At 40.3% G+C, this 14,760-nt stretch overlaps 1 protein-coding gene across 1 annotated transcript; it reads right to left on the reverse strand.

Annotated features, from left to right (window-relative positions):
- Positions 1–7,663: 7,663 nt before the first annotated feature.
- LOC106572296 (taste receptor type 1 member 1) lies at positions 7,664–12,278 on the reverse strand. Its single transcript, XM_014146341.3, has 5 exons — positions 12,021–12,278; positions 11,005–11,748; positions 9,113–9,322; positions 8,882–9,002; positions 7,664–8,598 (listed from the first exon to the last, which is right to left on the reverse strand). Exons 1-5 carry the CDS (start codon positions 12,276–12,278, stop codon positions 7,670–7,672), a joined length of 2,262 nt encoding a protein of 753 aa, XP_014001816.3. The 3' UTR covers positions 7,664–7,669.
- Positions 12,279–14,760: the final 2,482 nt, after the last annotated feature.

Consider the following 14,760-nt stretch of genomic DNA (forward strand, 5'->3'; position numbering starts at 1 on the left):
AACTATTCAGGGATCTGACGCAAACTGGAGGATGCAAAACCTTTATGGGCCTACACTTGGGGAGTTCGAAACGAAATCATTCAGGTGCTGACGCTGGTGCACTGTTAATATCGAATAATCTACATCCTTCGAAATTGCGGAAGGGGGATAAATAAAAGCCACGCGACGGGCCTGTTGGCGAAGCTCTGATCAAACATCAAATATCATGAATTTCTATAGACTGGTCTCCAGGTTATTTAAGGCTCTTTACTTTGGTTAAGACTCACAATAGGTTGTGTTTGGCTATTTGCACCGGGGTTACCGTCTGAATAGAACAGAGGTCTACATTAACATCGCTTAGGGTTTTCTCAAGGGCCGAAATGAACTAGTGGAAAGTAACTTTATAACTCGCAGAGGATGAACCCTTTGTCAAGCGCTCCACTGAAAGACACAAGCGCCTAACAAAAGAGAGACGTCATTGTTAAACACTATGGCTCATGGGTATTGATGCGCCTTGAATTGCTAAACATCTGCCATTTACTTTGCAACCACTTCAACCGATTTGAATACGAATAAAGTGTCTGTGCTTCTTAGTAGTCTGCACTATCTTTGCCCGTGCGTAAAACAACAGAGTTGCCAAGCGTATGAGCGGATTAGAAATCGAAACTTTTGAGCTAGGCCTAAACATATGGCTCCCCTATGGCATCGAAAAAGAACTAACTGCTAAAAAATGTTTTATTGGAAACTGACTGAGAGAAGAAGGATATGATCCACCAGTCAAACAATAGGAATCCTTGATATCAGGCCTGATTGTCAAAACGTTCTTCGTTTCTTATTTATCTGCTCACAAAAAGGGACACTAAACGTTACTTGCGCTATTAGTTAAGCCTGCATGAGACTATTCAATGAATATGAATCCAGTTTCACTCTTTCTTTTTAAACCTGAAATTATAACTTTCTTTCTGTAAAAAATATAATAATTGTGCGTAATTACGCAGTTGGTCCATCAATACGCCTGCGTTTAATGACCAAAATAGAGAGATAGAGAGAGCGAGAAAGGATCACTAGCAACAAACATGTATGGATATTAGGCCTAGTCGATCTTAAATTCTAAGAATTTTGTAGCCTACTCACTTTGTTAATAATCAAACCAAATTGCGCTTCAATGTATTACCGACGGAGTGGATGATAGAGTTCTCGACTCAATCAAAAAGGCATAGGCTATATTCTGTAGGCTACTGCTATATTCTGTAGTTACCCATTTGTTTTCTTTTAATGACTAGTCATAGGAGAAACAAGGGGTTGTGGCATACGATGTGGCATGTAAAAAGCATAAGAAACAGACAACTCTGACAACGCATTTGCCTACTTGCGCACGACAGTTATTCCAACACAATAGACCAACTGTATAGTTATCATTTCTTACTGAAATCGAGTCCAAATACTGTAAGTCTATATAAGCATTTAAAAAATAGCCCGGCTACCCAGCTGGTGGGTGAATCAAAGAAAGACGTTCTTGTGACCCGTTTTCTGCAGCAGGTTTTCCCAGGGTTCGTCCTTTATATGGCAAAAGTGGAAAATCGGAGTGTACAACTGAAAAGCCAGGGGGCGTTCCTCCAATTTTCCTCGCTCCATATTTTGCAGGGCAGAGAAATATGCATTCTCCCTCTCACTATCAGCAAGTAACATGGTTGCTGATGCCGTTAGAAGACAGGCAAATAAACCATTGGATAGGCTATACCAGATCTAAAAGCATGACCTTTTTACATGCAATATTTTGTAATATTTGCAAAAATGTTTCCAATAGCCATTAGCCAATTAATTGAGATAATAGTTATATTTTTATTATCATCAACTTTTCCATAGAGAAAAGTCCTGCTTTTTTAACAAACGTTTATATGCTAAAATGGATATGCTCGTTTGAAATATCCAAATAATATAACTTAATCGACGTGTGTGGCGTGTATCATGCATCTACCCTAAAATTGGTATGAAATCGTCAATTTGTTGGTGTCAGCGTTCAGCTGGCTAGGCGCGCCATATGCCATGCTTAGTGGCACTATTTACCGATTCGTTCCTACTTTCACGGTCCATCCTCCTCTTCTTCTTGCCAGAGAATTGAATGACAACAACAAAATAGCAATTTACCCTCTGAAATGGTCCCATACCCCCCAAGGTATGAGTCCTTTCCGTTTCCATCAGGGGCACCCTCTGGATTTCACTTAATGGTTTCGAATTTGACAGTGTGCTCTATCAAAATCCTTGGTCATTATCCTTACTTTTTTTTGCAGGACAAAAATTTAAGAGCTAAATATGCGAGAATGTGTGTGAGTGTGTGTGCAAAAGTTTGCAAAAGGTTACAATTCAGATTAAAATATTGGCTAAAGCTTAATTCGTCTGTGAGACTTTAATTCGGTTGTAGAACATATCATCCTCTTTCTACGTTTTTGAATATTGCAAGTTCACCTACCCCAATGCCCTCATGAATATGTTGTAATGAAGGTACAAAACTGTTGTAGCATCCTTGGTATAATATACACTATATATACCAAAGTATGTGGACGCACCTTCAAATGAGTGGATTTGGCTATTTCAGCAACACCACGTTGCTGACAGGTGTATAAAATCGAGCACATAGCCATGCAATCTCCATAGACAAACATTGGCAGTAGAATGGCCTTACTGAAGAGCTCAGTGACTTTCAATGTGGCACCATCATGGGATGCCACCTTTCCAACATGTCAGTATGTCCATTTTCTGCCCTGCTAGAGCTGCCCCAGTCAACTGTAAGTGTTATTATTGTGAAGTGGAAACATCTAGGAGCAACAATGGCTCTGCCGCAAAGTGATAGGCTACACAAGCTCATAGAACAGGACCGATGAGTGCAAACGCGCTTAGCACTACTGAGTTCCAAACTGCCTCTAGGAGCAACGTGAGCACAAGAACTGTTAGTTGGGAAGCTTCATGAAATGGGTTTCCATGGCCAAGCAGTCGCACACAAGCTTAAGATCACCATGCGCAACGCTAAGTGTCAGCTGGAGTAATTTAAAGTTCGCCACACATTCTCTGGAGTGATGAATCACACTTCACCATCTGGCAGTAGGGCGGACAAATCTGGGTTTGGTGGATGCCAGGAGAACGCTACCTGCTCGAATGCATAGTGCCAACTGTAAAGTTTGGTGGAGGAGGAATAATGGTCTGGGGCTGTTTTTCATGGTTCGGACTAGGCCCCTTAGTTCCAGTGAAGAGAAATCTTAATGCTACAGCATACATAGACATTCCAGACGATTCTGTACTTCCAACTTTGTGGCAACAGTTTGGGTAAGGCCCTTTCCTGTTTCAGAATGACAATGCCCACGTGCACAAAGCGAGGTCCACACAGAAATAGTTTGTTGAGATCAGTGTGGAAGAACTTGACTGGTTTACACAAAGCCCTGACCTCAACCCCAACAAACACCTTTGGGATGAATTGGAACACCGACTGTTAGCCAGACCTAATCACTAATGCTTGTGGCTGAATGGTAGCAAGTCTCCCCAGCAATGTTCCAACATTTAGTGGAAAGCCTTCCCAAAAGAGTGGAGGCTTTTATAGCAGCAAAGGGGGGACCAACTCCATATTAATGCCTATGATTTTGGAAGGAGATGTTGGACAAGCAGGTGTCCACATACTTTTGGGAATGTAGTGTAATTGACCAATTTCAAGAATGTGCAAATAAACACAAAATTAAATACTGAGTTTTATTAAAAAAGATATTCAACTGTTATTTTACCAGGTAAGTTAACTGAGAACACATTCTCATTTACAGCAACGACCTGGGGAATAGTTACAGGGGAGAGGAGAGGGGATGAATGAGCCAATTGTAATTTTAACTTAATGCGTTAATATAAAGGAGTGATCTAAAACAATCATTCTAGAAGTTTAGCCACAAATAATTAGACTTTGTTTTACAAATCTAATGTTCATAAAAAATGTAATAAAACATGATAATGGAAAAGCAACCACCCTTTAGGGTAGTTTCATCACCTAAAAAATACACATTTTACACATGAAAGGGGCTAGGGTCAGAAAACTGCTGCCAGATGGCTTTGGGAGTGACTGGAGGACACAGAAGAGCACAGGCCCACCCATTTTATTTAGTGTCAAGGTCTACTGGCACCACCCTCTGGTAAAATAATGTATAAACTTTACACGTCAATAGTGTGATTACCGGAAGGCAAATTCTGATATTTTTCCACTAATTGATCTATTGACCAATCAGACCAGTTCTTTGGCAACAATTGGGCTGTCAATTCAGAATTGGACTGCCTGTCTAAGGCAGCTTAAGTGTAATAGGATAAAAAGCACACAAGGAGAACATAAGTAGTACATTTACTTCAAACATTTGCAGCGTAATGACAATTTGCTTTGATATGCCGAAGACTCATGACATCTGTTCTAAAATGATGCAATATGCGAGCCTACTTAATCCTTAATCCTACTTACATAAAAAAGTATTATAGGTATAAATCATACCAGCATAAATACAGTGCCTTCAGAAATTCATGCCCCTTGACTTATTCCACATTTTGTTTTATTACAGCCTGAATTCAAAATTGATTAAAATAATTTGTATTTTCACCATCAACACACAATACCACATAATGACAAAGTGAAAACATGTTTATAGAAGTTTTTGCTAATGTATTCAAAATTAAATACAGAAATATCGAATTTACATAAGAGGTCACAGCCCTGAGTCAGTACATGTTAGAATCACCTTTGGTAGCGATTACAGCTGTGAGCCTTTCTGGGTAAGTCTCTAAGAGCTTTGCACACCTGGATTGTACAATATTTGCACATTATTCTTATAAAATTCTTCAAGCTCTGTCAAGTTGGTTGTTGATTCTAGCTAGACAGCCCTTTTCAAGACTTGCCATACATTTTCAAGCCTATTTAAGTCGAAACTGTAACTAGGCCATTCAGAAACATTCAACGTCATCTTGGTAAGCAACTCCGGTGTATATTTGGCCTTGTGTTTTAGGTTATTGTCCTGCTGAAAGGTGAATTTGTCTCTCAAGTGTCTGTTGGAAAGCAGACTGAACCATGTTTCCCTCTAGGATTTCGCCTGTGCTTAGCTTTATTCTGTTTCTTTTCATGCTAAAATAACTTCCTAGTCCTTGCCGATGACAAGCATACCCATAACACGATGCAGCCACCACCATGCTTGAAAATATGAAGAGTGGTACTCAGTGATGTGTTGTGTTGGATTTGCTCCAAACATAACACTTTGTATTCAGGACATAAAGTTAATTTCTTTGCCACATTTTTTGCAGTTTTACTTTAGTGCCTTGTTGCAAACAGGATGCATGTTTTGGAATATTTTGTATTGTGTACAGGCTTCTTTCTTTTCACTTTGTCAATTAGGTTAGTATTGTGGAGAAACTACAATGTTGTTGATCCATCCTCAGTTTTCTCCTATCACAGCCATTAAACTCTGTAACTGTTTTAAAGTCACCACTGGCTTCACAGTGAAATCCCTGAGCAGTTTCCTTCCTCTCCGGCAACTGAGTCAGGAAGGACGCCTGTATCTTTGTAGTGACTGGATGTATTGATACCACAGGAGGTTCGTGGCACCTTAATAGGTGGAATGTTATCAAATACATCAATCACATGGTTTCCATGTATTTAATGCCATTCCATTTACTCAGTTCCAGCCATTATTATGAGCTGTCCTTCCCTCAGCAGCCTCCATGATTGATATACCATCCAAAGTGTACAGAGATGAAGTAGTCATGCAAAAATCATGTTAAAGTCCATGCAACTTATTACGTGACTTGGGATAGGAGGCAGTATTTTCACGTCTGGATGAAAAGCGTGCCCAAAGTAAACTGCCTGTTACTCAGGCCCAGAAGCTAGGATATGTATATAATTGGTAGATTTGGATAGAAAACACTCTATAGTTTTTAAAACTGCTAAAATAATGTCTGTGAGTATAACAGAAGTGATTTGGCTGGCAAAACCCCGAGGACAAACCATCCAGGGGATTTTTTTTGTTGAGGTCATAGTATTTCCCAATGGGTTTCTATTGGAAGCCCTATTTAATAGGAACCTGGTTGCAGTTCCTATGGCTTCCACTAGATGTCAACAGTCTTTAGAAATTGTTCGATTATTTTCTTTTGAGAAATGAAGATGTATGGCCGTTCTTTGTAAGTGTCACTCCAGGTGGACTCTAGTGTTTGGTGTGCATGAACTGGAACACGCTTCACGTTGTTTTTATCTGGTATTGGAAACAGTTTATCCCGTCTTAAATTTGATCGATTATTTATGTTTTAGGATACATTAGGTTGGATTAGGAACGTTGTTTGAAATGTTTGGACCAAGTTTACAGGTAACTTATTAGATACTTGTAGTCATGTTGGGCGAGTTGGAACCGGTGTATTTCTGAATCAAACGCGCCAAATAAATGGACATTTTGTGGATATAAAGAAGGAATTTATCGAACAAAACGACCATTCATTGTGTCACTGAGACATTTGGGATTGCAAAAATAAGAAGATCTTCAAAGGTAAGGCATTTATTATATCGTTATTTCTGACTTTTGTGTCGCCACCTGGCTGGTTGAAAATTATTTTCATGTGTTTGTATGCGGGGCACTGTCCTCAGATAATTGCATGGTCTGCTTTCACTGTAAAGCTTTTTTTAAATCTGACACTGCAGCTGGATTAACAAGAAGCTAAGCTTTATTTTGATGTATTACAATTATATCCTTGTGAATCTTGAATATTGATATTTCTGTAGTTTGAATTTGGCGCTCTGCAATTTCACTGGATGTTGTCAAATCGATCCCACTAAAGGGATTGGCACGCGAAGGGATCACTAACAGGTTAAACAACATCTTACTCCTGAACTTATTTAGGCTTGCCATAACAAAGGGGTTGAATTGATTCAAGACATTTCAGCTTTTCACTTTTTATTAATTAGTAAACATTTTTAGAAACATAATTCCAATTTGACATTATGGGGTATTGTGTGTAGGCTGTGGGAGAAAGGTAGACATGCTGAAGGAAGGAAAAATAGAAATACATTAGCTAGCGAAAGAGGAGACTGGCAGCTGGCCCTGAGTGGAGATAACAGGTGGCCATACATCCCCAAGTAGGAACCACGCAACGGCCAGGCAAGCTGAATGTATGGCCATGACTAAATATATGCCAAGCGTAAGCCTGCAATGCATGCATTATTTTCATATCCATATGAGGAGAGTTTAGCCACCATTATGTTAGAGCTAAAAGCAGATGTGGGCGTTATCCTCAGATATGGGCGTTATCCATTGGGTTGAAAGATAATGGTGGCAGAACGCATAGGAGGTTTTACTTCATTTACATAAAGGATGGACCTATGTATTGTATGTGCATAAAAGCAGAGCCTGGGCCTAAGGAAGGCAGTTGTTCCGCGGACCGGCTCGGCTTTACTACTCTGTATTAAAGTCTATATTGAATTTAGAAGTTCTTGTAAGAAGTGTTATTCTTAAGACAATTTTCCACGACAAGGCCAGCGACCCAAAATCTCAATTTAATCCATTATAGATTCAGGCTGTAAGACAACAAAATGTTGAAAAAGTCAAGGGGTAAGATTAATCAATATTAGTAAGCAATTCTAGCAAGAAAAGCATTTCCTTGATTCAGTAAAACAGTTGAAATTAACTGTTTTCAACTACTTACTACTGATGTTTTGAGTATAACGTTGGATGATCCCTTGGAAATGCTGCTGTGTATTTTTCTGCGGCTGAAAGATAATGATGTAGCACTTAGGGAGAAAGTAGCAGAAGAGGATGCTGTATGAACTGGAAAGCACTGACATTGCATTGAATAACTGTAAATATTTACCATGGTATAATATGCTTGCTGTACAGAAAGTGATCCATGTAAGTATAAGGAAAAGCAGGTACAAGGTGATTGCTTTGGACTCGTTGTAGTTTTTGGGCAGGTCTTTCCCCATGTATGAGAAAATAAAGCAAAGACTTGCCAAGACTATAGTCAATAACAAGAACATGATCACTGTTCTTCTCATGGCACACTTTAGTATTATTTGATCTCTGTATGATGTCATGTCATTGACTGGTGTGGGAGGGCTGGCAGTGAACACTGTTGTAAGCAACAACAGCTGAAGAACAAAGACTATGGCTATGAGCCACCACTGTCCATTGTGCTTCACCCACCAGCTGTGTATCTTAGGGAACTTGGTGGCCATTTTGAAAATGCACACTATTTGAAAGGAGCGCACAGCGAAACAGCCTAAACAGACAGTGTAGAACAACAAAAATAGAAAATACCTCAACACACAATTGGTCACTGTTGGTTTCCCAAAGAAAAAGAACACACTGATACTACTTGCACTCAAGCAGCCCAGAAGAAGGAAACACATTGGCCCGCCGGCAGACTTAACAACCGGCTTGTCATAGTTGAGTGCAAAAAGAATGACAATGGCTAGTGTTAGCGCTAACAGGACGCCTGTGGAAAACATGAGTGTGATGGCGACAGGGTCTGTGAAAGGTATATACTCCACTGAACGCTGTGTGCAAAAGGTGCTTCCTGGTTTGGACCACTCTGTCTTCCTACAGTCGATGCAGCTGTATGGGTCGTCTGTTTGGCAAGAAGACGATAGTCAATGATGAGCCAGGCATCATGCATACATTATATCATCTCCAGTGGAACAGCTCATGAGGACAGAATTAGTAGGTCTACGGTAACATTTGGACCAGGTGTGAAGTGTGTTTTCTAGTAGGAAGTAAAACACCAAAAACAAGCTGAAACAAAAATCTACATAAATAATGTCATATTCGTTTTCTTCTTACTTTAACCCCCATGAGTGTCAATGGACACCTTAATCTAATAAGATTGCTCTCTTTATCTCTGGACCTCTTACCTGTGTAGTTAACATAAGTCATACCAGGGCAGACGTTACACTGGAAACAACATTGATGGAGTCCATCTTTCTTCTTTGCAAATCCTTCTGAGCATTCAGGGGAACAGCGTGCGACAGGCACCTTGAGAAAGACCAAAGGTTGCGATCAAATGGCCTTTGTCATACATGTAAAATAGAAAAACATGATTCATGAATGATTTATGATTTATTAAAACCAGAAAAATGACTTACTTGGTCAGCATACCAGTGAATTTTAGTGTTGTTGATAGAGAAGGGAACGTCAACTGCTGGGTCAGTTTCATAAGAGCCCACTTTCTGGGCCTGGCCACTCTGGTTCCAGAAAACAATAGCATAAGAAGTACATGTCGGGTCTCCATTGCTGTCAAACTCAATATGCCGGTTCAATATTGTGAAATTTGACCTCTTTAATTCTTGGAGAAGCTGAAATCAGACAAGAATGTAGTGTTGCAAGAACATTTGTGGTGTCTAAACACTATAACAATGTCATAGGGATTATTCACTATTGATTCACACTTTCAAAGGTTCACACCTTTGTGTGGACATTTAAAGGTAGACGTAGCAATGAGAACATCAGACACACTGGGGTACGCTTTTGATTACTGACATCAACAAAAACCGCCACAATTGGCTTTTCCAAATGTGGAAATATGGGCATGCCCGAAGTGAGGCCACAAATTAGAGCAAACTAGTAATGGCTGTCCTGGCAGGTTCAAATGTTGTTTCTATTGATGCTGTTGTCTGTAAGCGGGGAAGTTGCCCTGCAGTGTATGATGATGTCATATTGCTAAGTCTACCCTTAAGACACACTCCAGCCTCCCCATCACCTCATTTATCACAAGTGTAGCCTAGATGCATCCTGTCAATTGATGTATTCTTCAATATTGTAATGCCATTTCTCTTCAAACAAAAGTATGTGGACACCCCTTCAAATTAGTGGATTCAGATATTTCAGCCACTCCCCGTGTATAAAATCGAGCACACAACCATGCAATCGCCATAGACAAACATTGTCAGTAGAATGGCCCGTACTGAAGAGCTCAGTGACTTACAATGTGGCACCATCATAAGATGCCTCCTTTCCAACAAGTCAGTTCGTAAGACTTTCTGCCCTGCTAGACCTGCCCCAGTCAATTGTAAGTGCTATTATTGTGATGCAGAAACGTCTAGGAGCAACAACAGCTCAGCCGCGAAGTGGTAGACTACACAAGCTCACAGAACGGGACCACCGAGTGTCCTCGGTTGCAACACACACTACCGAGTTCCAAACTGCCTCTGGAAGCAATGTCAGCATAAGAACTGTCCGTCGGGAGCTTCATGAAATGGGTTTCGATGGTCGAGCAGCCACACACAAGCCTAAGATCACCATACGCAATGCCAAGCATCGGCTGGAGTGGTTTAAAGCTCGCCACAACTGGACTCTGGATCAGTGGAATGGGTTCTCTGAAGTAATGAATCACGCTTCAGAATCTGGCAGTCTGACGGACAAATCTGGGTTTGGTGGATTCCAGGAGAACGCTACCTGCCCTAATGTATAGTGCCAACTGCAAAGTTTGGTGGAGGAGGAATAATGGTCTGGGTCTGTTTTTCATGGTTCAGGCTAGGCCTCTTAGAACCAGTGAAAGAAAATCTTAACGCTACAGCATACAATGATATTCTAGACAATTCTGTACTTCCAACTTTGTGGCAACAGTTTGGGGAAGGCCCTTTCCTGCTTCATCATGATTCCCCCGTGCAAAAAGCGAGATCCACTAAGAAATGGTTGGTAATGAGATCGTGTGGAGGGACTTGACTGGCCTGCACAGAGCCCTGACCTCATCAAACACTTTTGGGATGAATTGGTGCGCCGACTGCGAGCCAGGCCTAATTACCCAACATCAGTGCCCGACGTCACTAATGCCCTTGTGGCTGAATGGAAGCAAGTCCCCGCAGCAATGTTCCAACATCTAGTGGAAAGCCTTCCCAGAAGATCGGAGGCTGTTATAGCAGCAAAGAGGGGACCAACTCCACATTAATGCCCATGATTTTGGAATTGAGATGTTCGACGAGCAGGTGTCCACATACTTTTGGCCACGTAGTGTATATGCAAAGTTTCAAATGCTTACCATAAATGGATACACAGTTACATTGTCACTGCATCCCTTAATGTCACATAGTAACAAATTATGTAACGCGTGGGCCATAGCATAAATGGCAGAGTAAGTTGCGAAAGAATATGATGGGTTTTCACCGATGATCTCTTCTGGGCTCACATCACTACAGAGGTCACAAGCTTGATTGCATGTTCGTCCGGATGGTGTTTGTTCACAGGCTGTGGGCCTGTTATTCCTTTGTGTGTGGGACAAATAGACAAAATCCTTAAACCCAGGTAATGGCATCACTGTCTCTGTTATTCCAATGATGGTGCCAATCGCCTTGATTCCGCTCAATCTGGGGAGGTTCTTGTTCAAGGACCAACTGTCGCCTGCAATCCACACTTTGTTGTGTATGTTGTGCTTGATTGCTGATTTAATGAACGCAACAGCGCTGCTCTGCCCGGCAAAAACTATAATGACCTCTATGCTAAGATCCTCTAACTGTTGAAGTATTTCATAGTGATCAGACATTTCATTGAGCTCTTTTGCATAAGCCAAGCAGATCTTAGTGTCTTTCAGCTTGCTTTTGAACAGCTGTAGGCCATTTTGACTGTTCTCATCGCCGCTGCTGACAAATGCAACCCAGTTCCATTTAAAGTGCTGTATAATCAGAATTATCAGTTGTATTAAGTCTTTGTTACTAGCTGTGGTTCGCAGGAATGAGGGATATTTCCACTTGTCGCTTAGAACAGAACTGGAGGACCCATAATTTACCTGTGAAGAAAAAGATGTCCATTTTAGACACACATAGACAAGAATAACCCAATAGGGTGGTGACCTACCCAACCCTCCTCGTAGATAGCTACTAGGAGTGCAGAATTGTATTCCAGCCATGCTCTAACACGCCTGATTCAGTTAATCAAGCTCCTGATGTTAGAGAAGGGTTGGAATAAATACCTGCACACCCAGTAGCTCTCTGGGTGTACCCCAGCCTTAATACACTTTTTTTTAAGTGATCAAAATGACCTAAAGTAAGTATGTATTACCATGGGAATTAGATTCATCGCAAACAAGGGAGCAACAGTCATGGACTCCATGCTTCTAAATGGACCGGCCACAGCTATGACTTTGGACACATACTCGTTGACGCACCTCAGAACTTGAATTGATCCATTTCTGGAGATCATATTTAAGATGGCCTGAAAGTTGAATGTGTCTGAGCAGTGGTCGAATATCTCATAACCGAGTGATACATTGGGCAGGATGAGGCTGGAGTTATTGATCTCTTGTACAGCGAACCTCATCACCTGAAACATCCGATAACTTGACAAGGTAAATGACTGTCTGTGGAAAGAAGAACAGTGTGTACACACAGCAAATTAGTCGATTTTCCTGGTGTGACTACTGGCATATGCAATTTGAAATGTTTAATCACTTCACATACTGCGGTTTGTTTTACCTAATTTGTCAACTTACTTTGTTAAAGGGGAAGTTTAGTATTTTACAACTTAAAGGAAAGATTCACCCATTTTGAATGTTATATATTGTTTTGTGCATGTCTGAATGATGTTCTATCAATTCCCAGGGTCATTTCATGTTTTCATGTGTATCTGAGCTATTGCTTTTCAAGAAGGTATAAATATAGTCGGTATGACAAGTTTTGCATCACAACAGCCATTACAAACTTAACTAACTTTAGCCAACAGTTAAAAACAGTGGGAGTGATTGGGGCATGAGGCACATAGGGCAAGAATGTAATCAACTTAAGTATTTGGTTTAAGATTACTTTAAAATGTGATTTGGCCCCTCTTTTATCATGTGCCACATGCTCCAGTCACTTGATTGAGTTTTAGCTGGCAGTAGTTAAAGTTAGCTGAAGTTTGTGGTGGCTGTTTAAAGAAAACCATACCATGGATTACAGTTTATCCTGACCAATAGACTACTTTCAAGGTGTTTAACCATCTAACATGAAGTTGTAAAAAACTCAACATTCCCTTTAAAGTGTACATCTGCGATTGGTGCATCCATTGTTTTACTTTAAAATTAATGATATATACCCATTCATTCTTATATTCTTATAAATGACTTCATGAGCTTAGTTCAACAATCGTATAGTGATGGGTCGTTCCCGAACGAACAAACTTTTGGAATGGCTCTTTTGGATGAACGTCGGGAACTGAATCACATCTGTAAAAGAGCCGTTCATTTGATCCCTGATTTGCATACTAATACTGCTTTCTGAGCTCCAGACAACGATTATCAGTAGATAAGTTATAAAAACATTCTCTGAAGATTGTAATTCCTCACTGCAGGAACAATAGATAATGAGGGGAGAGACATTTTCTGGTCCACCAGGCATTTTTGCAGTGCGTTCATTTTTTTCTCTTTTTTTTGTTGCAGGCCACAATAATTTGTTCAGGTAAAAGAAAATTTGAACTCATATCACAATTTCACATAATGGCAGGCAAAGAGGGTTTAGGAGTAACTGATTACAACTAATCAATTGCATGTAATCTGATTACAAAAAAACGAACCAGTTACGTCACCAGCAAAAATATTGTAATCAGATTACGGATACTTTTGAACAACTAGGATTACTTTTCAATTCAGAAAGGATGTTTGTGGGAAAAAATACATGGACACCTTTCTGTTTTCTCAATGACATTCAATTCAGAATTTAAAAAATATGCAAGTTTAACTTTGTTCCACCTGAGCGAGTCTGACCACAAGTCGGAGACCACTATTATGACACATCAAATGCGTTTGCTGGATCCTTTTAGTCTTCTAATGCCTCAAGGGGAAAGTAATCCAAAAGTAACAGAAAGTTACATTACTGATTACAATTTTGGACAGGTAACTAGTAACTGTAACAGATTACATTTAAAGAAAGTAACCTAACCAACCCTGCAGGCAAGTTTGTAGGCTTTATTCAAGAGATTAGCAATTTTTACATCGTTTTAGGTAAATTTTTAAGCGCTAATGAGCGAAGAGCTGTTTGGGAGACAAATGAATGTCTCTCTTAGCTGAACGAATCCAAATGTGCCGGGTTACTGAAAAGACTTGGAATGCCCATCACTACGTCGTACCCCATCAGAACCCAATATACAATTTTTTACCCCAATGTTAGTAAACAATGTAATTGTATATAAACACTGTATAGTCTCAAAAAACATTTGAAACTATAATTTTGATCTCACGGAGGGTCAGTCCCTGCCTCCATAGGATATACTGTACATTTGAAAGTGGTTACATTTCTCCAGCCACATCCCTCAGCTATTAACCAAAACAGAGGTGGGGGTGCCCGCTTTGTTATTGTTTGAACTGCAGATTGCTCCTTTAAGTGAGGTTAAACATTTGGTATAATACATTTACAGTACTATAACATTTCACGTTACTTACATGGAAGTGTCGTGATTGAACTCAGGTGTCTCCAACTCAGTTTCTGGAGAGGTACTGGGTATGCAGGCTTTTATTTCAACCCAAAACTAGAACAAGTTGACAATCCACTTGGTCTTCAGTACAAACATTGCTTAATTAAATTGGTTGTGTTAATATTGGGCTGGAAGAAAAACTGCATGCCCAGTGGCTCTCCAGGACCAGAGCTACGATTTCCCTGATGGTTGAAAGGTATGTTGAATGGTGTGCTACAGCACTCACCGAGAGCAATCCACAATCACCGGTCGGTTGTAAACAACTGAGCTGCTGCGATGATGAATGTCGAAAAGGCCTCCCAGTATGTATTCTCCATCTAGTTTAAACTCAGAGGCTGAGCAAGAATATGATTCA

The sequence above is a fragment of the Salmo salar genome, chromosome 15 (assembly GCF_965601325.2).
Source record: "Salmo salar chromosome 15, fSalSal1, whole genome shotgun sequence".
NCBI classification, from domain to species: Eukaryota; Metazoa; Chordata; class Actinopteri; order Salmoniformes; family Salmonidae; genus Salmo; species Salmo salar.

Excerpts from the sequence above, each read along its gene's own strand:
- LOC106572296 (XM_014146341.3), bottom strand. The coding sequence starts at position 12,278 with ATGAGGTTCGCTGTACAAGAGATCAATAACTCCAGCCTCATCCTGCCC. Across the intron at positions 11,749-12,020 it reads CGATGAATCTAATTCCCATG|GTAAATTATGGGTCCTCCAG; the intron begins GTAATACATACT and ends TTTTCTTCACAG. Across the intron at positions 9,003-9,112 it reads TTCACTGGTATGCTGACCAA|GTGCCTGTCGCACGCTGTTC; the intron begins GTAAGTCATTTT and ends GTCTTTCTCAAG.